A 22,515-nucleotide genomic window follows, 5' to 3' on the forward strand; every position below is an offset into this window, starting at 1 on the left:
TATTATGGCTGTATGTGTGAATTTATCTAAAATATCAAATAATCAAAATAATTAAATAATTCTAATAATTCATTGTTAAATCAGTCAGCACTCTGACCTTCTGCACGTCTGCGTCGTGCTTCTGCTGCATCTTCAGTTTCTCCTCCTGGTGCTTGGCCTCCAGGACTTTAGTCTTCATCTCAGCCTGCACAGAGACACACAGCACCATGACAGACAGGGGAGTCAATACACACATCATCAAATGCAGCACAGGAGATGGACAAAATAGCAACGGCAACATCCGCTACCCCTGTTTTTACTAACTAGGCCAACTGATGGCAAGTAGTGGCATTTCAGATATTTATTGTTGATGGTGCATAGAGCATCAGCGGTGTCAATGACTCAAGCTTCATAAACATTTCAAAATATATTTATCTACAAACAGGACTTCAAATGTGTGTAGGAGGGATGTACCAGACCCAACAGTGTGTGTGTGTGTGTGTGTGTGTGTGTGTGTGTGTGTGTGTGTGAGAGATAACAGTGAAATACAGTATTAGTCAGTGACAGGAACAGGCTTGGCCAGAGAGAACCATGCATTATGTAGGCTACAGTTATCCACTGACAGTCGGCTCCTTTCAGTTCAGCTCAATATACAGGGGATCAACAGTTCAACCGTCTGAATCGGCATGTCAAGACAGAGCCCTTCATTCACTCCCACACACACAATGCCACAGGAAAATAATACACACTTAGTTAATACGCCAGAAGTGTACACACACAAACAAAGTAACACACATCTACAATAGTAATTCTAAATATTTATACTCACACACTCAAACCAGGTAGACACATGAATACCCACTTTCAGATACGGCTTGCTATTACAGAATGGCCTTAATACTAAACGACAAGCACATACCTTCTCAGTGACTTCCTAACACAGCTCCTCCTAAGTCATATATACCTGTCATCAGCCCTGCCAGAGGTCCTATTGCTTTGTGGCTTCAGGTTTCCTGACTATTTACCAGGAAATACTGGCGGACTCGGGCCTTTCATCTGGCTAACGAGACTCTCTCACCAACACGTGGGGAGAGTGATAGGAGAGGCCACCCTGTCCCGTGGCTAAGCCCTGTATGGCCATCTTCCCCTACTTCTTTGATCTGCCGCTGGCACTTGTTGTGTTGTTGGCTCACTGTGTCTAGTAGTCTACCTGTCTGATTGTCCCTGGGTGAGGAGAAGGCATGACATGTGCTCCTGATCTGATGTGCCATTGTAGAACTATCTGGCCTCAGGACTTGGCAGCTCTGGGGCCAACAGACACACAGTCATCCAGTCAGTGGGAAAAAAAAGAGTTTGCTAACGTTGTCAACACAAACGGGAATTAGACAGGATGAGTTCCTATTGCTTTGTGACTAACGTACTTACTCACAGGTTTTAGTCACTGGAGGGTTTGATGCATTGCTGAATTCTGGGGCTCAGTGACAAATACGTCCTTCCAGGTTGGAAAATACTTTTTGGGCAGTCATGTAACCTGTATCTGCGGAGGTAGCTTAGATGGTTAAGTCCCCTATTGTATTGACATTTGACAAACTAGCCAATACCTGCCCCATTCATTCTCACAATAACGCTAATGTTTGCTTTCGAGCAACAAGGATCTGTATCGTACTCATTCCCAGGGTCTTCTACATTCAAACTAGATGAGTCCTATTGTAAACTACTGCTGCCATTATCCCACAACTTCAACTAAATCTGCTAGACTTATCCTCCTTCAATGGTGCCATGTGAAGTTCTCTCTCGTTTCGCTTTCTTTTCTATTGAATTACCACCATTTTCTTGTGCAATCTCTGAGACCACAGGAGACTTGTTGGAGGAGAGATTAGGCTGATTGAGATGAGGGAGTCTAGTAGATTTTTCCAGCGGCGCTTCAAAACAAGTGGGTGTCACTTTCGCATCACTTCTTCAAATGGGCTTTTTAGAAAGTTTGTCAAACTACATCAGGGGCGTTTGAAAAATGGTTTATAGAGGAAATAGAAAGAGGGAAGAAGGTAGGGAGAGAGGAGGGAGAGAGGAGGGGAGGAGGAAGGAGAGAGGAGAGAGGAGGAGCGAGAAGGGATAGAAGAGGAGCGAGAGAGGAGGGAGAGAGGAGGAGGGAGAGAGGAGGAGGGAGAGTAGGAAGGAGAGAGAGTAGAAAGGAGAGGAGGAGCGAGAGAGTAGGAAGGAGAGGAGGAGCGAGAGAGGAGGAGGAGTAGAGGAGGGAGAGAGGAAGAGCAGGAAGGAGAGCGTAGGAAGGAGAGGAGGAGTGAGAGAGGAGGAGGGAGCAAGAGGAGGGAGCGAGAGAGGAGGGAGCGAGAGAGAGGAGCGAGAGAGAGGAGCGAGAGAGGACAAGCAAGAGAGGACAAGCGAGAGAGGAGTAGGGAGAGGAGTGGGAGAGGAGGAGCAAGGGAGGAGGAGCGAGAGAGTAGAAAGGAGGAGGGATAAGAGAAAGAGGATGAAGGAGAGAGGATGAAGGAGAGGAGCAGGGAGAGAGGAGGAGGAAGGAGAGAGGAGGAGGAAGGAGAGGAGCAGGGATAGAGGAGGAGGAAGGAGAGAGGAGGAAGGAAAGGAGGGAGAGAGGAGGGAAAGAGGAGGATGGAGAGAGTAGGAAGGAGAGTTGGGAGAGAGGAGAAGCGAGAGAGTCAGAAGGAGCGAGAGAGTCGGAAGGAGAGGAGGAAGGAGAGAAAGAGGAGTGAGAGAGGAGGAGAGAGAGAGGACGAAGGAGAGAGGAGGAGCGAGAGAGGACGAAGGAAAGAGGAGGGAGAGAGGAGGGGGAGGAAGGAGATAGGAGGAAGGAGAGTTGGGAGAGAGGAGAAGCGAGAGAGTCGGAAGGAGCGAGAGAGTCGGAAGGAGAGGAGGAAGGAGAGAAAGAGGAGTGAGAGAGGAGGAGAGAGGACGAAGGAGAGAGTAGGAGCGAGAGAGGACGAAGAGGAGAAGGGAGAGAGGAGGAGCGAGAGAGGACGAAGAGGAGAAGGGAAAGAGGAGGAGCAAGAGAGGACGAAGAGGAGAGGGGAAAGAGGAGGGGGGAGGGAGAGGAGGGGGGAGAGAGGACGAAGGAAAGAGGACGAAGGAAAGAGAAGGGAGAGGAGGGGGGAGAACGAATGAGAGAGGAGGAGCGAGGAGAGAGACGCGCACACCTCAGGTTTCTGAGACGCTTCAAAACCAGGCATCTCTGTGTGACACTGGCTTTTCTTTTGAAAAGTTGTTTCTCTCTTAGATGCCATGTTGTTGACACCAAGCTCAGGAGAGGAGAGGAGATGAGGGAAGGATGAGAGAGAGAAGGTAAAGGGTGAAGGTGTGTTGAGAAAGGAAAGGATAGAGAGGGAGGAGGGAGACGAAAAGAAAAAGAGAAAGACAGAAGCAGCTGCTCTCACTTTTCTTTTCTCAGAAGCGACCCTGGGTCGAGCATTTTTTCCCCTTGGGGAATGCGCTCACAAAATGTCTGCTAACTGCTGGGCCCACAAAGCACAGTTGTGTTTGTGTATCTTGCTCTGCAGCAGAACTACAATGCCCTGATAGAGCTTTCATCTTCCATAAACACAGATGTTAGAGAATATTCCCTCTGCAGTGCCCTGCTAGCTATCTACTGAACACCATTAACATGCCATTCCTCCACTGGGAGGAGAAGCTAATGGATCTTAGCATGACAATTGTACTTTGAGGTAAAATGCAAAACACTACAACCAACAAAGTTTTTAAAAGGAAAGACTTTTGAATGTCACTTAATGTCATGGTAATACTGGGCTTCAGTGGAGACAAGACAGGAAAATGTCTTCCTAAAACAATTCACTACTACTATTCAACATTGAGGTCCCTTTAAGGACAAAGTGCATAACTGTAACAAAAACAATACCCATTCAATCTAAGAAAAGCCAGACTGAGTACCATACGCCTGCCTTTGGATTGTCGGCCATTTTACACTAAAAGCCACTACATAGAGAGCTCCCTTAGGAACTCCACAAGGCCCAGTGTTGTCCTTTAACCACAATCATACTATCAGATAAGAGGGGCTAGTCGTCTGAATCAAACACAGAGCTGAGAGGCCTTCCCATAGGACCCAGGCATGGAAGCAGTTGCATCATTATTCCTTTGGAAAGCATGGACAGATTGGAAACTGAACCTCAGCTCCAGACCCGTTTGGCCGAGCTGCAGCCATTAGAGGAAGAATCACACAGAGCCCTGTGATGGTGCTTGTGATGAGAACCCCAGGAGTACCAGGGGAAATGTAGTCTCTCTCTCTCGCTCTGTTTGCATGCATCAACCCATCTGCATGTGCCAAAGCAATCACATCACGTAGGCCTAATTCTAACCCTATGGGTGGGACTGGCTGAATGGTCTTGGATTATTTCATTGAATATGCCCCGGCCCCATCCCATAGCACCTGTGGTGTGAGCCCAGCACAGTAAGGGTGTGTGTAGAGGGGATTACAAGGACTAGACTTGTAACCTCAACCATGGGTGAAAATAGATGACCATATGAGACTAAAGTGACTCAACGTCGTGGTGGCCAACATCTGCTCCAGCTGCCACGCTACCACACACTTACTCAATGTATCAATGAAGTCAGTAGCTGAACAGGTACAGTCAGCGTTCTTATCAACTTATCAATGAAGACAGTAGCTGAACTGGGGATGAGCTTGGTGTGAGAGCCCAGAGTTCCTTAATATAGGAACTGGCTGTCGGGGCTTAGCAACATATGGCGAGGACCAGACCCAGCCACAGGTCATTTCCTGCTGGTGGTCAGACGAGCCACGCCATGGTGGGCGAGGCCTGCGTACGGGGCTTAATGTGGAACCACAGGAGATGATAAGATTCAGGTGGCGAGGATGGAGTCAGAGTGAGTCACTGAGACACTTCTGAGGAGGCGCCGCGTGTGTGTGTGTGTGTGTGTGTGTGTGTGTGTGTGTGTGTGTGTGTGTGTGTGTGTGTGTGTGTGTGTGTGTGTGTGTGTGTGTGTGTGTGGTCACAACTCCACCCTTCAGGGCTAGGATTTGCCGAAAATCCACCAACCCCCCCCCCCTTTACTGTCAACTGTGACTCAAAAGTCACTGAAAAGAAAGAAAACATTTTGAGTGTCACAGAATTCAAAGAAACACAGACCTCCAATATGCATTTATAAACCACTGTGGTATTCAGGCTACTACATTCTATGGGGAGATTTTCTAGCAAACAGAAAAGAAGGAATTGAATACATTTATTTTAAACATTGACTTAATCACCAAAATGGTTGACCTTGGATATCTCATTGAACACCTCCTTAGCTGTCTTACTCTGCTCTAAACTAGCTGAGCCTGTTTGCAAATACATAATAAAACATTATGAAACATTCTCTAAAAGTCTGGAAACAGTTCAGGCGATCGTTTGGTCTTAGTGAATTTTCAACTTCTGCCCCATTATTAAAGAACCCTACATTCTCTCCATCATTATTAGACAGGGCGTTTCATATCTGGGCTGGAGAAGGGATCTCCTCACTGAACGTCTTGTACATTGATTTTGCATCTTTTGAACAGTTAGTACAAAAGTTAAATATACCTAGATCCCATTTCTTTAGATAACTAGGTAAGTTCAGTTATGAAATCTTAGGACACTAAAGAGGCCTTTCTACTGACTCTGAAAAACACAACAAGAAAGATGCGCATCTGCGTGAACATGCCTTAGGCATGCTGCAAGGATGCATGAGGACTGCAGATGTGGCCAGGGCAATAAATTGCAATGTCCGTACTGTGAGACGCCTAAGACAGCGCTACAGGGAGACAGGCCGGACAGTGGATCGTCTTCGCAGTGGCAGACCACGTGTAACAACACCTGCACAGGATCGGTACATCCGAACACCTGTGGGACAGGTACAGGATGGCAACACCAACTACCCGAGTGTAACGTTCGTCGTCGGGTGATGAGGAAGCGGACCAAAACACAGCTGGGAGCGAACACATGTTTATTCTTTACACTGAAAATGAACACGTATACAAAACCAAGACAAGGCCGATACGTTACTTGCTCAAACACAAAGAGACAACACCCCACAAACAGCGTGGGGGAAAAGGAACTTAAATGTGATCCCGGGCGTGTTCTTTCCCCCGCCTCCACCTTAGCCCTACCCCTCTGGCCCGGACTGGACCACTGTGGAGCGGCATGCTCAGGCTCCAGAGCGGAGCCGTCGACCGGAACAGGATCGGGCACCGGTGGACCGGACACGGGCCGTGCCGGACTGGGAACACGCACCACTGGCTTGGTGCGGGCAGCAGGAACGGCCCGGGCTGGACTGGGGACACGCACCACTGGCTTGGTGCGGGGAGCAGGGACGGGCCGGGCCGGACTGGGGACACGCACCACTGGCTTGGTGCGGGGAGCAGGGACGGGCCGGGCCGGACTGGGGACACGCACCACTGGCTTGGTGCGGGGAGCAGGAACGGGCCGGGCCGGACTGGGGACACGCACCACTGGCTTGGTGCGGGGAGCAGGAACGGGCCGGGCCGGACTGGGGACACGCACCACTGGCTTGGTGCGGGGAGCAGGGACGGGCCGGGCCGGACTGGGGACACGCACCACTGACTTGGTGCGGGGAGCAGGGACGGGTCAGACAGGACTGTGAACACGCACTGGTGAACTGAAGCGTGGAGCCGGTTTAGCCACTCGTCCTGGCTGGATGCCCATCCTAGCACGGCATGTGCTGGGCATGTCCACCGGACGCACCGGGCTGTGCGGGCACACTGGCGACACAGCGCGCAACTCCGCTTCCCATGGCTTGGTGCGGGGAGCAGGGACGGGCCGGACAGGACTGTGGACACGCACCGTGGGCTTGGTGCAGGGAACAGGAACGGGCCAGACAGGACTGTGAACACGCACTGGTGACCTGAAGCGTGGAGCCGGTTTAGCCACTCGTCCTGGCTGGATGCCCATCCTAGCACGGCTTGTGCTGGGCATGTCCACCGGACGCACCGGGCTGTGCGGGCGCACTGGCGACACAGCGTGCAACTCCGCATCCCATGGCTCCTCCTCCAGATCTTCCCTCAGCAGGTCCTCAATCAACCGCCTCATCTCCGTCTCCTCCTCCGCCGTCATCCCCCACGAGAGCAGTGGTCTGGGCTCTTCCTCTGCCCTTCCGGACCACCCTATTAGCCCCCCCAAAAAAAATTATTGGGGGTGTCTTCCGGGCCTCCTCGCCCGCCGCCTGCGACTCCATCCACCGGCTGGCATTACCTCCTCAACCTGGGAATCCTTTCGCCAGGGTCCTTTCCCCGACATGATCTCCTCCCAGGTCCAGAACTCCTTCCCATCGCGAGCCCATCTCTCGCGCTCCTTATCCTCCCGCTGCTTGGTCCTGGTTTGGTGGGGTGTTCTGTAACGTTCGTCGTCGGGTGATGAGGAAGCGGACCAAAACGCAGCTGGGAGCGAACACATGTTTATTCTTTACACTGAAAATGAACACGTACACAAAACCAAGACCGATACGTTACTTGCTCAAACACAAAGAGACAACACCCCACAAACAGCGTGGGGGAAAAAGGAACTTAAATGTGATCCCAATCAGAGACAACTAGCGACAGCTGTCTCTGATTGGGAATCGACAGAACCCAACATAGAAATACACCAACATGACACACCCTGACCAAAATACCGAGTTCACCTGGTCAGGGCGTGACACCGAGTTACACCGAGAACGCACAATCCCTCCATTTGTATTATTTTTTAAATTATATTTCACCTTTATTTAACCAGGTAGGCTAGTTGAGAACAAGTTCTCATTTACAACTGCGACCTGGCCAAGATAAAGCACAGCAGGTCGACACACACAACAACACAGAGTTACACATGGAATAAACAAACATACAATCAATAATACAGTAGAAAAAAGAAAAATCTATATACAGTGAGTGCAAATGAGGTAAGGTAAGGGAGGTAAGGCAATAAATAGGCCATTGTGGCGAAGTAATTACAGTATAGCAATTAGACACTGGAATGGTAGATGTGCAGAAGATTAATGTGCAAGTAGAGATACTGTGGTGCAAAGGCGCAAGATAAATAAATAAATACAGTATGGGGATGAGGTAGTTGGATGGGCTGTTTACAGATGGGCTATGTACAGGTGCAGTGATCTGTGAGCTGCTCTGACAGCTGGTGCTTAAACTAGTGAGGGAGATATAAGTCTCCAGATTCATTGATTTTTGCAGTTCGTTCCGGTCATTGGCAGCAGAGAACTGGAAGGAAAGGCTGCCAAAGGAGGAATTGGCTTTGGGGGTGACCAGTGAGATATACCTGCTGGAGCGCGTGCTACGGGTGGGTGTTGCTATAGTGACCAGTGAGCTGAGATAAGGCGGGGCTTTAACTAGCAGAGACTTGTAGATGACCTGGAGCCAGTGGGTTTGGCGACGAATATGAAGCGATGGCCAGCCAACGAGAGCATACAGGTCGCAGTGGTGGGTAATATATGGGGCTTTGGTCAAAAAACGGATGGCACTGTGATAAACTGCATCCAATTAGTTGAGTTGAGTGTTGGAGGCTATTTTATAGATGACATCGCCAAAGACATTTTAGTCATTTAGCAGACGCTTTTATCCAGAGCGACTTACCGTAGTGAATGCATACATTTCAATTCATACATTTTTTTTTCCTTCCCTTACTGGCCCCCCGTGGGAATCGAACCCACAACTCTGGCGTAGCAAACACCATTGCAAACACCATGCTCTACCAACTGAGCCACAGGGAGGCCAAAGTCGAGGATCGGTAGGATGGTCAGTTTTACGAGGGTATGTTTGGCAGCATAAATGAAGGATGCTTTGTTGCGAAATAGGAAGCCGAGTCTAGATTTAATTTTGGATTGGAGATGCTTAATGTGAGTCTGGAAGGAGAGTTTACAGTCTAGCCAGACACCTAGATATTTGTAGTTATCCACATATTCTAAGTCAGAACCGTCCAGAGTAGTGATGCTGGACGGTTGGGCAGGTGCAGGCAGCAATCGGTTGAAGAGCATGCACTTAGTTTTACTTGCATTTAAGAGCAGTTGGAGGCCACGGAAGGAGAGTTGTATGGCATTGAAGCTCGTCTGGAGGTTAGTTAACACAGTGTCCAAAGAAGGGCCAGATGTATACAGAATGGTGTCGTCTGCGTAGAGGTGGATCAGAGAATCACCAGCAGCGAGAGCGACATCATTGATGTATACAGTGAAGAGAGTCCGTCCGAGAATTGAACCCTGTGGCAACAGGCCCTCCGATTTGACACACTGAACTCTATCAGAGAAGTAGTTGGTGAACCAGGCGAGGCAGTCATTTGAGAAACCAAGGCTGTTGAGTCTGCCAATAAGAATGTGGTGATTGACAGAGTCGAAAGCCTTGGCCAGGTCGATGAATACAGCTGCACAGTAATGTCTCTTATCGATGGTGCTTATGATATCGTTTAGGACCTTAAGCGTGGGTGAGGTGCACCCATGACCAGCTCGGAAACCAGACTGCATAGCGGAGAAGGTACGGTGGGATTCGAAATGGTCGGTGATCGGTTTGTTGACTTGGCTTTCGAAGACCTTAGAAAGGCAGGGTAGGATAGATATAGGTCTGTAGCAATTTGGGTCAAGAGTGTCTCCCCCTTTGAAGAGGGGGATGACCGCGGCAGCTTTCCAATCTTTGGGAATCTCAGACGATACGAAAGAGGTTGAACAGGCTAGTAATAGGGGTTGCAACAATTTCAGCAGATCATTTTAAAAAGAGAGGTTCCAGATTGTCTAGCCCGGCTGATTTGTAGGGGTCCAGATTTTGCAGTTCTTTAAGAACATCAGCTATCTGGATTTGGGCGAAGGAGAAATGGGGGATGGTTGGGCGAGTTGCTGTGGGGACTGCAGGGCTGTTGACCGGGGTAGAGGTAGCCAGGTGGAAAGCATGGCCAGCCATAGAAAAATGCTTATTGAAATGATCAATTATAGTGGATTTATCCGTGGCTACCTAGCCTCAGCGCAGTGGGCAGCTGGGAGGAAGTGCTCTTATTCTCCATGGACTTTACAGTGTCGCAGAACTTTTTTGAGCTTGTGTTACAGGATGCAAATTTCTGCTTGAAAAAGCTAGCCTTAGCTTTCCTAAATTTGAAAGGGGTATGCTTATTTAAGATGGTGAGGAAGGCACTTTTAAAGAATGACCAGGCATCCTCTGCTGACGGGATGAGGTCAATATCCTCCCAGGATACCCGGGCCAAGTCGATTAGAAAGGCCTGCTCGCTGAAGTGTTTTAGGGAGCGTTTGATAGTGATGAGGGGTGGTTGTTTCACCGCAGACCCGTTACGGATGCAGGCAATGAGGCAGTGATCGCTGATATCTTGGTTGAAAACAGCAGAGGTGTATTTGGAGGGCAGGTTGGTTAGGATGATATCTATGAGGGTGCCCGTGTTTACGGATTTGGGGTTGTACCTGGTGGGTTCATTGATAATATGTGAGAGATTGAGGGCATCAAGCTTAGCTTGTAGGATGGCCGGGGTGTTAAGCATGTCCCAGTTTAGGTCAACTAGCAGCACTAGCTCTGAAGATAGATGGGGGGCAAAGGGTGGTCTATAGCAAGAGGCAATGGTGAGAGACTTGTTTCTGGAAAGGTGGATTAAAAGTAGAAGCTCGAATTGTTTGGGTACAGACCTGGATAGTATGACAGAACTCTGCAGGTCATCTCTGCAGTAGATTGCAACACCGCCCCCTTTGGCAGTTCTATCTTGTCAGAAAATGTTGTAGTTGGGGATGTACATTTCTGGGTTTTTGGTTGTCTTCCTGAGCTTGGATTCAGACACGGCTAGGACATCCGGGTTGGCAGAGTGTGCTAGAGCAGTGAATAAAACAAACTTAGGGAGGAGGCTTCTAATGTTAACATGCATGAAACCAATGCTTTTACGGTTACAGAAGTCAGCAAATGATAACGCCTGAGGAATGGGAGTGGAGCTAGGCACTGCAGGGCCTGGATTAACCTCCACATCACCAGAGGAGGAGTAAGATAGCGTCTAGTACGTTCAGAACAGAGAGTAAAAGGAGCACGGTAGAATAGATTCAAGGCATAATGTACAGACAAAGGTATGGTAGGATGTGTATACAGTGAGGGTAAACCTGTGCATAGAGTGACGATGAAAGAGATATTGTTCCTAGAAATATCATTTAAACCAGGTGATGTCACCTCATGTGTGGTAGATGGAACTAAAACTAAAGTGTTAAATAAGGCGTATTGAGCAGAGCCTCTACAGTGAAATAAGGCAATAAATACTAACCAAAACAGCAATGGACAAGGCATATTGACGTTAGCGAGAGGCATGCGTAGCCGAGTGATCATAGGAGTCCAGTGAGTGGCTTCAGGCAGCTTGCAGGCCGGGGCTAGCAAGCTAACAGAAGGGCCTTAGAGGAAAGTCGCGACGGAAGAAAGTCTGTTGTGTCCCCCTCGTGCTATTACATCGGCAGACGGATCAGCAGGGCTCAGTGTGGTAAACCAGGCCAATTGGCAGAATAGGTATAGTGGCCAAAGAATTTGTCCAGTGGGCCTCTTAAGCTAACAGTGCTCAGTCTGTCCGCAATAGGCTGAGAGAGGTTGGACTGAGGGCTTGTAAGCCTGTTGTAAGGCAGGTCCTCGCCAGACATCACCGGCAACAACGTCACCTATGGGCACAAACCCACCGTTGCTGGACCAGACAGGACTGGCAAAAGTGCTCTTCACTGACGAGTCGCGGTTTTGTCTCACCGGGGGTGATGGTCGGATTCACGTTTATCGTTTAAGGAATGAGCGTTACACCGAGGCCTGTACTCTGGAGCTGGATCGATTTGGAGGTGGAGGGTCCGTCATGGTCTGGGGCGGTGTGCACAGCATCATCAGACTGAGCTTGGTGTCATTGCAGGCAATCAAAACTGTGCGTTACAGGGAAGACATCCTGCTCCCTTCATGTGGTACCCTTCTTGCAGGCTCATCCTGGCATGACAATACCACCAGCCATACTGCTCCTTCTGTGTGTGATTTCCTGAAAGACAGGAATGTCAGTGTTCTGCCATGGCCAGCGAAGAGCCCAGATCTCAATCCCATTTAGCAAGCCTTGGACCAGTCGGATTGGCGGGTGAGGGCTAGAGCCATTCCCCCCAGAAATGTCTGGGAACTTAAAGGTGCTTTGGTGGAAGAGTGGGGTAACATCTCACAGCAAGAACTGGAAAATCTGGTGCAGTCCATGACGAGGAGATGCACTGCAGTACTTAATGCAGCTGGTGGCAACACCAGATACTGACTGTTACTTTTGATTTTGACCCCCCCTTCGTTCAGGGACACATTATTCCATTTCTGTTAGTCACATGTCTGTGGAACTTGTTCAGTTTATGTCTCAGTTGTTGAATATTGTTATGTTCATACAAATATATACACATGTTAATTTTGCTGAAAATAAACGCAGTTGACAGTGAGAGGACGTTTCTTTTTTGCTGAGTTTGTGTTTTGGAGTTGGAAAATGTGCATTAAAATAATGGTAAGATCAGAATACTCACTTGCCTAATAATTGTGCACAGTTAAAGTCAGAGGTTTACATACACCTTAGCCAAATACATTTAAACTCAGTTTTCACAATTCCTGACATTTAATCCTAGTAAAAATTCCCTGTCTTAGGTCAGTTAGGATCACCACTTTATTTTAAGAACGTGAATTGTCCGAATAACAGTAGAGAGAATAATTTACTTAAGCTTTTATTTCTTTCATCACATTCCCAGTGGATCAGAAGTTTACACACACTCAATTAGTATTTGGTAGCATTGCCATTAAATTGTTTAACTTGGGTCAAACGGGTCGGGTAGCCTTCCACAATAAGTTGGGTGAATTTTGGCCCATTCCTCCTGACAGAGCTGGTGTAACTCAGGTTTGTAGGCCTCCTTGCTCGCACACGCTTTTTCAGTTCTGTCCACATATTTTCTATAGGATTGAGGTCAGGGCTTTGTGATGGCCACTCCAATACCTTGACTTTGTTGTCCTTAAGCCATTTTGCCACAACTTTGGAAGTACGCTTGGGGTCATTTGCCATTTGGAAGACCAATTTGCGATATATATACACAGTTGAAGTCGGAAGTTTACATACACTTAGCTTGGAGTCATTAAAACTCGTTTTTCAACCACTCCACAAATTTCTTGTTAACAAACTATAGTTTTGTCAAGTCGGTTAGGACATTACTTTGCGCATGACAAGTAATTTTTCCAACAATCTGTTTACAGACAGATTATTTCACTTATAATTCACTGCATCACAATTCCAGTGGGTCAGAAGTTTACATACACTAAGTTGACCGTGCCTTTAAACAGCTTGGAAAATTCCAGAAAATGTCATGGCTTTAGAAGCTTCTGATAGGCTAATCGACATCCTTTGAGTCAATTGGAGGTGTACCTGTGGATGTATTTCAAGGCCTACCTTCAAACTCAGTGCCTCTTTGCTTGACATCATGGGAAAATCAAAAGAAATCAGCCAAGACCTCATAAAATAAATTGTAGACCTCCACAAGTCTGGTTCATCCTCAGGAGCAATTTCCAAACGTCTGAAGGTACATCTGTACAAACAATAGCACGCAAGTATAAACAACATGGGACCACGCAGCCGTCATACCGCTCAGGACAGAGACGCGTTCTGTCTCCTAGAGATTAATGTACTTTGGTGCGAAAAGTGCAAATCAATCCCAGAACAGCAGCAAAGGACCTTGTGAAAATGCTGGAGGAAACAGGCACAAAAGTATCTATATCCACAGTAAAACGAGTCCTATACCGACATAACCTGAACGGCCGCTCAGCAAGGAAGAAGCCACTGCTCCAAAACCGCCATAAAAAAGCCAGACTACGGTTTGCAACTGCACATGGGGACAAAGATTGTACTTTTTGGAGAAATGTCCTCTGGTCTGATGAAACAAAAATAGAACTGTTTGGCCATAATGACCATCGTTATGTTTGGAGGAAAAAGGTGGCGGCTTGCAAGCCGAAGAACACCATCCCAACCGTGAAGCACGGCGGTGGCAGTATCATGTTGTGGTGGTGCTTTGCTGCAGGAGGGACAGGTGCACTTCACAATAGATGGCATCATGAGGAAGGAAAATTATGTGGATATATTGAAGCAACATCTCAAGACATCAGTCAGGAAGTTAAAGCTTGGTCGCAAATAGGTCCTCGAAATGGACAATAATTAATGATTAAATGTCAGGAATTGTGAAAAACATAGTTTAAATGCATTTGGCTAAGGTGTATGTAAACTTCCGACTTCAACTGTATGTATGTATGTATATTTCAGGGGCAGTTGCTCCATGAACAAATGCCTGGGGGTTAGACCTGAGTCATATTCATTATGCACCAAATGGAGAAAAAAAACTGCCTGAAACCGGGAGGGACTACCTGAACTTGCCCAATAAGAAATGCAAGTTTTCATTTTTCATGCAAAACATTTTGCTACTGTGTTCTCTAATGAATACGACCCTGTTAGTTGTCAGACCTGTGATATAAACCTGTTGCTGTAGTAGACTCCATGCCCAAGGTTAAAACATACAGAATCCATCCGAGGCAACCAGCGGTAAGAAAACAGACGGTCTGACTGAAAAAAAGACCATAAAACAACCACTGTGAAACCAGATAAGCCCATCTACAAAAGCCAGTCAGGTCTGTTGGCAGGAGTTTCTGTTCCCTTTGTGGGGTTGGAGGTAAGAGGTGCAGGAAACAATTTTTCACCTCGCCCCACACACACACACCACACACACACACATACACCGATACACGCACACATTCCCAGCCCAGACAGTAAAATCCCAGTTCAACACCATTTCCTCTCTTGAAAGTCAAGCGCCTTTTAACTAGACCCCATATCGCCACGCTGGGTAGTGATCTGGCCTCTATAAAACTACTGAGAGGGCTGGCCAGCTCTCCTCCCTGGCTCATCAACACACAGTCTGGGACGGACAGCTGACTGCTATCAACCTCCTACACACAGACACACACACTACCATAAACACACACAAACACTAATACAGCACACGCACAGAATAATATTCCAAGCATTAGTTCCCATTTTCAGGCTCGAAGGCCCTGCTTTCTTTCACCTCTTGATTCTCAACAAACAGCAGTGAGGATGACTGTGACACTTGGTGCCTGACTGGGCTGAAAATGTAATAACACAAAAAGTCTCCTCTCCTCCAGTCAGAATGAATATAACCACATTAGTCTCCTCTCCTCCAGTCAGAATGAATATAACCACATTAGTCACCTCTCCTCCAGTCAGAATGAATATAACCACATTAGTCTCCTCTTCTGCAGTCAGAATGAATATAACCACATTAGTCTCTCCTCCAGTCAGAATGAATATAACTACATTAGTCTCTCCTCTAGTCAGAATGAATATAACCACATTAGTCTCCTCTCCTCTAGTCAGAATGAATATCACCACATTAGTCTCCTCTCCTCCAGTCAGAATGAATATAACCACATTAGTCTCCTCTCCTCCAGTCAGAATGAATATAACCACATTAGTCTCCTCTTCTCCAGTCAGAATGAATATAACCACATTAGTCTCCTCTTCTCCAGTCAGAATAAATATAACCACATTAGTCTCCTCTCCTCCAGTCAGAATGAATATAACCACATTCGTCTCCTCTCCTCCAGTCAGAATGAATAACCACATTAGTCTCCTCTTCTCCAGTCAGAATGAATATAACCACATTAGTCTCCTCTTCTCCAGTCAGAATAAATATAACCACATTAGTCTCCTCTCCTCCAGTCAGAATGAATATCACATTAGTCTCCTCTCCTCCAGTCAGAATGAATATAACCACATTCGTCTCCTCTCCTCCAGTCAGAATGAATAACCACATTAGGAGGGCTGATGAGCATTGTTGGTGGTGCCCATTGAACCACTCTCTCTCTCTCTCCCACGTTCCCTCTCTCTCTCTATTCCTCCCTCTCACCCTCTCTGTCCCTCTCCCTTCTTGGCCAGCTCACTGAAGTTGATCTAATTGAGTACAGCATTTCTCCAGGGGGACATAAAAAGCCATGGCGATTAGAGTCAAGTCATGCTCAGTTTTATATTTAACAGTGTGAGTAAAGGCGGGTGGGGGACTTCAAAGCGTCCTTTCAGAATGGGATTTTCAGATTAAATCCACATAAGGAAAAATTGTCACCACTGGTCAGGTTTTTTTTCTCTCTTAAAGGGGCATTCGGAATCGTCCCTTTAGTAACAACAAACGCAACACAAAGCGCGGCCTAGAACACAATTTTCATGCATAAGGAGATTAATCTCTTTACCAGAGTGACAACAGTGTGGCACTACGTGAAATTTGCTTTGAATGGGACTTAACTTGTGGTTCACAGTTTTGGGTTAATGTTATGATCTTGAACTCTTTTACTCCTTAGAGTTTAGATTCACAAATTCTCACGCTACTGTCCCGTTGACATGGAATAGGAGATTGACCAGGCCTACCTCCATCACTATGGATAACGCCTAGAAGGCCAGCACCCGGAGTCGCCTCTTCACTGTTGATGTCGAGACTGGTGTTTTGCGGGTACTATTTAATGAAGATGCCAATTGAGGACTTGAGAGGCGTCTGTTTCTCAAACTAGACACTAATGTACTTGTCCTCTTGCTCAGTTGTGCACCGGGGCCTCCCCCTCCTCTTTCTATTCTGGTTAGAGCCAATTTGCGCTGTTCTGGCTTGGATTTTGCTCTGACATGCACTGTCAACTGTGGGACCGTATATAAACAGGTGTGTGCCTTTGTCTAATTAATAGAATTTACCACAGGTGGACTCCAATAAAGTTGTAGAAATATTATAAGGATGATCAATGGAAACAGAATGCACATGAGCTCAATACCAAGTCATAGCAAAGGGTCTGAATTCTTATGTAAATAAAGGTATCGTTTTTTTTTTTTAAATAAATGTGCAACAATTTCTAAAAACCTGGTTTTGCTTTGTCACTATGGCGTATTGTGTGTGGATTGATGATGTTTTAAAAATGTAATTCAATTTAGAATATGGCTGTAAAGTCATTTTTGGGGAAAAAGTCAAGGGGTCTGAATACTTTCCGAATGCACTGTACATGTACAGTAGGTAGGGGTAAAGTGACTATGAATAGATAATAAACAGCGAGTAGCAGCAGCGTAAAAAGAGGTCAAGCAAATAGTCTGGGTAGCCATTTGCGTAACTGTTTTGCAGTCTTATGACTTGCGGGTAGAAGCAGTTAAGGAGCCTTTTGGACCAAGACTTGGTGCGCCGGTACCGCTTTCCTGGCCCCAGTGATGTACTGGACCGTACACGCTACCCTCTGTTGCGCCTTGCAGTCAGATGCCGAGCAGTTTTCATACCAAGCGGTGATGAAACCAGTCAGGATGCTCTCAATGGTGTAGACATAGAATTCTTTGAGGATCTGAAGACCCATGCCAAATCTTTTCAGTCTCCTGAGGGGGAATAGGCGTTGTCGTGACTGCTTAAAAACTGTCTTGATGTGTTTGAACCATGATAGTTTGTTAATGATAGGACTTAGTGCCTGCAAAAAACTTGGAAGCTCTCAACCAGCTCCACTACAGTCCTGTCGATGTGAATGGGGGCATGCTAGCGTCTCCTTTTCCCGTAGTCCAGGATCAGCTACTTTGTCTTGCAACACTGCCAGGTCTCTGACCTCCTCCCTATAGGCTGTCTCATCCTTGTCGGTTATCTGGCCTACCACAATTGCGTCGTCGGCAAACTTAATAGTGTTGGAATCGTGCATGGCCATGCAGTCGTGGTTGAAGGAGTACAGGAGTTGAGGGGCCCCATGTTGAGGATCAGCATAGCAGATGTGTTATTGCCTACCCTTACCACCTGGAGGCGGCCCGTCAGGAAGTCCAGGATCCAGTTGCAGAGGGAGGTGTTTAGTCCCAGGGTCCTTAGCTTAGTGATGAGCATTGAGGGCACTATGGTGTTGAACTCTGAGCTGTAGTCACCGACAGAATTCTTACGTAGGTGTTCCTTTTGTCCAGGTGGGAAAGGGCAGTGTGAAGTGCAATAGAGATTGCGTCATCTGTGGAACTGTTGGGGTGGTATGCAAATTGGAGTGGGTCTAGGGTTTCTGGGATTATGGTGTTGATGTGAGCCATGACCAGCCTTTCAAAGCACTTCATGGCTACAGACGTGAGTGGTACGGGGCGGCAGTCATTTAGGAAGGTTACCTTAGTGTTATTGGGCACAGGGACTATGGTGGTCAGCTTGAAACGTGTAGGTATTACAGACTCGGTCAGGGACAAGTTAAAAATGTCAGTGAAGACAGTTGCCAGTTGGTCAGCGCATGCTCTGAGTACACATCCTGGTAATCCGTTTAGCCCTGTGGTCTTGTGACTGTTGACCTGTTTAAAAGGTCTTACTCACATCGGCTACGGAGAGCGTGATCACACAGTTGTTTGGAACAGCTGGTGCTCTTGTGCATGGTTCAGTATTTCTTGCCTCGAAGCGAGCATGGAAGGCATTTAGCTCGTCTGGTAGGTTTGTGTCACTGAGCAGCTCATGACTGGGTTTCTCTTTGTAATCCGTAATAGTTTGGCAAGCCCTGCCACATCCGACAAGCGTCAGAGTAGTAGCAGGATTGTAGTAGGATCTTAGTCCTGTATTGATGCTTTGCTTGTTTGATGGTTCATCAGAGGGCATAGAAGGATTTCTTATAAGCCTCCGGATTAGTGTCCCACTCCTTGAAAGTGTCAGCTTTAGCCTTTAGCTCAGTGCGGCTGTTGCCTGTAATCCATGGCCTCTGGTTGGGATATGTACTTATGGTCACAGTGAGGACAACGTCGTCGACGCACTTATTGATGAAGCCGGTGACTGATATGGTACACTCCTCAATGCCTTCGGCTGAATCCCGGAACATATTCCAGTCTGTGCTCTTAAAACAGTCCTGTATCTTAGCATCCGCGTCATCTGACCAGTTCCGTATTGCACGAGTACTTCCTATGCTTGAGTTTTTGCTTGTACACAGGAGGATAGAATTATGGTCAGATTTGCCAAATGGAGGACGAGGGAGAGTTTTGTACACGTCTCTGTGTGTGGAGTGAAGGTGGTCTAGAGTTTTTTCCCCCCTCTGGTTGCACATGTGACATGCTGGTAGAAATTAGGGAAAATGGATTTAAGCATTCCTGCATTAGAGTCCCTGGCCACTAGGAGTGGGTGAACATTCTCTTGTTTGCTTATGGCCTTATACAGCTTGTTGAGTGCGGTCTTAGTGCCAGCATCGGTTTGTGGTGGTAAATAGACTACTATGGAAAATATAGATGGACACTCTCTTGGTAAAGAGTGTTGTCTACAGCTTATCATAAGGTACTCTACCTCAGTATTGATTGAGGTACTCAACAGGTATTGCTTTCTGGAATGGTTGATGGTTATTAGATGGTTGTCTATGGTTAGGTGGGTGTTCTAGTGCCCACCTCTTTCTCCTGTCTTGCAACTGGGGTCTGCTCATCAGTCACAGTGCTATTCTTCAGGCTGGATTTGAGGAATATCTACAGTATGAAAATAAAAGAGTGGGTAAGAAAGAGATGGAGGGAGAGAGTGAGTAAAAGGTAACACATATCTGCCCTCAACACACATGGGAACCCTCCCTTACACTTACCGGAGACAAGGGGATAGGGTTCTCTCTCAAATACCTGGGGTTCTCAATCTGCAAGAGAAGAAAAGAAACAGAAAACAAGCCCTTTACTTATTTTGCATCTGCTCCTTTTTCTCAAGACAAGGCTCCACCACAAACACACACACACACACACACACACACACACACACACACACACACACACACACACACACACACACACACACACACACACACACACACACCACACACACACACACACACACACACACACACACACACACACACACACACACACACACACACACACGTCCCTCCCCGACCTCCGCCCTCGGTTTGTCTTAAACAATACAGGACTTCAAACTTCAAAGGCCAGCACTTAACACACAGTTAGTTTCTTCCCTCAGCTCCGACTGTTTACAGAAAGGGAATACCTCGGGCCACTTCAAGGCATTGTGTGTGTTCAGCTCAGCTAAGCCCATTTCCGCTTGGCTCCTCTTTCTGCCAGTCAGCCCTTTTGTCAACCCCGTTACTCCGTAAGCTATCCATGACGCGTCTATCGACCCAGGGAGACAGATGTGTATACATACTCCCTCACCAAACACGCCCGCTCTGTCCCCTTTGATTACACAGGGAAGAAAAAACACAATGAGCCTCAAGACTGAAGAGACGGCTAACAGGAACAACAACTCTGACGTCGGCCCACCTTAGAGTGTGTTAAGACACAAGTGGACTGACTGACACAGCTATGGAGTAAAACCATCAATGGTTCAACTCTGTTAGGGGATTAAGCCGGGACGAGAAACTGTACTGTAGTGAGTCGACAGAGTTGCCGGTTTCATCCAATTTCATTCTCCTTCTTCACCTTTCCTCTTGTTGTGAGTGACCTTATTTCTCTATGAACTTCCCAGGCAGCTTCACACAGTGTGGAAGACAGCTGCAAGGGAGCAGGCGGGATCACAGCCTTCTGAAACAGAGATCATCTGACTTTGTAGTTGACAAGAAATGACAGAAAGAGAGAGGAAAGAGTTCTACAGCTAAGCCTCAAAGGGCCAGGGAGGGGCGAAGGACGGGAGTATAGTGTGTGTGAGTGTGTGTGTGAGTGAGAGTGTGTGTGCGCGTGTTTTCTCTATGGTGTGAAGGTTCAAGTTGGTGAGCTCATTTAGTAATCCTAAATGAATGGGGGACTGAGGCCTGCTTGACGGCCCAGAGCTGGAGACCAAACTGGTCTGAACTAAATGACATGTCAGTAAGACAGTGGACATCCAGTATACTCCAGAACGACCAATCATTCAATACTAAACAGGCAGTGGCTGGACAAACCTCTGCCCTCTGAGCACTTTTGTTGAACCTCTGACACCCAGTTCAGCAAATCAGGCTTATAAATAAAAGTTATTATAAAGTCTTAACAACATTTTTGAATATTGAAAGACGGCCCACACTTACCTCCCTCTCTGTGGAGCTGAGCGGCCCACATCCAACTCTGACCATGGGAGGCCCACATGCCAAGGCTTGCAGGGCAGGGCCAGGCCAGACATTGGTGGTGAAACATAAACTGGTGCTAGACTAAACTAAAGTGTGTGTTTGCTTGTGATGTCTGCCCAGCACTGGTACTGTATCCTGTCTGTGGCATTCGCCCTGACAAGGACTGATGGATGAGGCGGCCGCAGACAGAGGAGAGAAGAGAGGAGAGAGGAGAAGAAAGGAGAGCCACTCCACATCAAGGACCTACCGCTCAAGCCAAACAAACACACGTTGTGATGCATCACTTCCTAACGTTGACCCAACGTTGGGCAACAGGTCTGTGAGGCAGACAGGGACAATCGACCAAAGACAGGACTATGAGGAGAAAGACTGCGGTTTATCTGTTCTCTCCTAAAGGTGAGAGGGAGAGACCTGGCTAGGTGGCTCTGGGGTACAGACATTTCAAAGAGGATACCAGAAAAATTGAGACAAAGCATGACCAGGCAAGACAGAACTACATTGAGGCAGCAGAGAATGCTGCAGACAGCTGGTAGTTTCAGCCACTGCAACCAAACATCCCACTCTTAACTCTGTCCATGTTCCACAGTGCAGAGAGCACAGCCACACAGCTTAACTCTGTCCATGTTCCACAGTGCAGAGAGCACAGCCACACAGCTTAACTCTGTCCATGTTCCACAGTGCAGAGAGCACAGCCACACAGCTTAACTCTGTCCATGTTCCACAGTGCAGAGAGCACAGCCACACAGCTTAACTCTGTCCATGTTCCACAGTGCAGAGAGCACAGCCACACAGCTTAACTCTCTGTCCATGTTCCACAGTGCAGAGAGCACAACCACCTGTAGATCTATTATAGATGATGCTGGTGGTAGTGGAGGCTAGGGGAGCGTTGCCAAGCACACTGCCTCTTATCATTATCACTACCACAACCCAGAGCAGAGCAGGGCTTCACGTCCCCGTCTGATAAAGGGAGAGAGAGAGGAGAGAGAATCATCAACTTTATCAAAAAAGAGAGAGACCCGTACAGGTGGATGGGGAGAGAGAGGGAGAGAGAGGGAGAGAAAGAATAAATAAGAGAATAAAGACAACATCAGTGTACTGCTCATCTCTCCCAGGTCCAGTGACTCTCCAGACACAGGAGATAAGACAGGAACACATCTAAAGACTGTCTCCTTCTCCTCCTTCCTCCTCCTCCTGCTCTAGCCCTCATCTCACTGCTCTCTGACTGTATCCCTGTGGTCTGACAGACACTGCAGCTGTGTAGGTGCTAGTCAGTAGTTGTGTGTCAGTGTGACAGGCAACGTGTAGTCTACTGGGCATGGGGTACTCTCTCATCCAATGGTGGTATATTTCATATAACCAGCATGGAAACTGGCTGTGCCTGCAATATGTTTCTCAGGCGTCTAGGGCTCGCCCCTCTGCTTCAAACAAGCAGGAATTGTAATGCAAATCCTGGTGTGAGAGGCCTATATACT

At 47.4% G+C, this 22,515-nt stretch overlaps 1 protein-coding gene across 1 annotated transcript in view; it reads right to left on the reverse strand.

Annotated features, from left to right (window-relative positions):
• Nucleotides 1-22,515, reverse strand: part of cep112 (centrosomal protein 112) — a 194,617-nt gene that overhangs the window by 151,543 nt on the left and 20,559 nt on the right. The window contains exons 7-9 of the mRNA XM_045720003.2: nucleotides 19,583-19,630; nucleotides 19,398-19,472; nucleotides 98-184 (exon numbers count right to left, since the gene is read on the reverse strand). Of these exons, the coding sequence (XP_045575959.2) occupies nucleotides 98-184; nucleotides 19,398-19,472; nucleotides 19,583-19,630 (210 nt within the window). The remainder of the gene's footprint in view (nucleotides 1-97; nucleotides 185-19,397; nucleotides 19,473-19,582; nucleotides 19,631-22,515) is intronic.

Source organism: Salmo salar, chromosome 06, assembly GCF_965601325.2.
Source record: "Salmo salar chromosome 06, fSalSal1, whole genome shotgun sequence".
NCBI classification, from domain to species: Eukaryota; Metazoa; Chordata; class Actinopteri; order Salmoniformes; family Salmonidae; genus Salmo; species Salmo salar.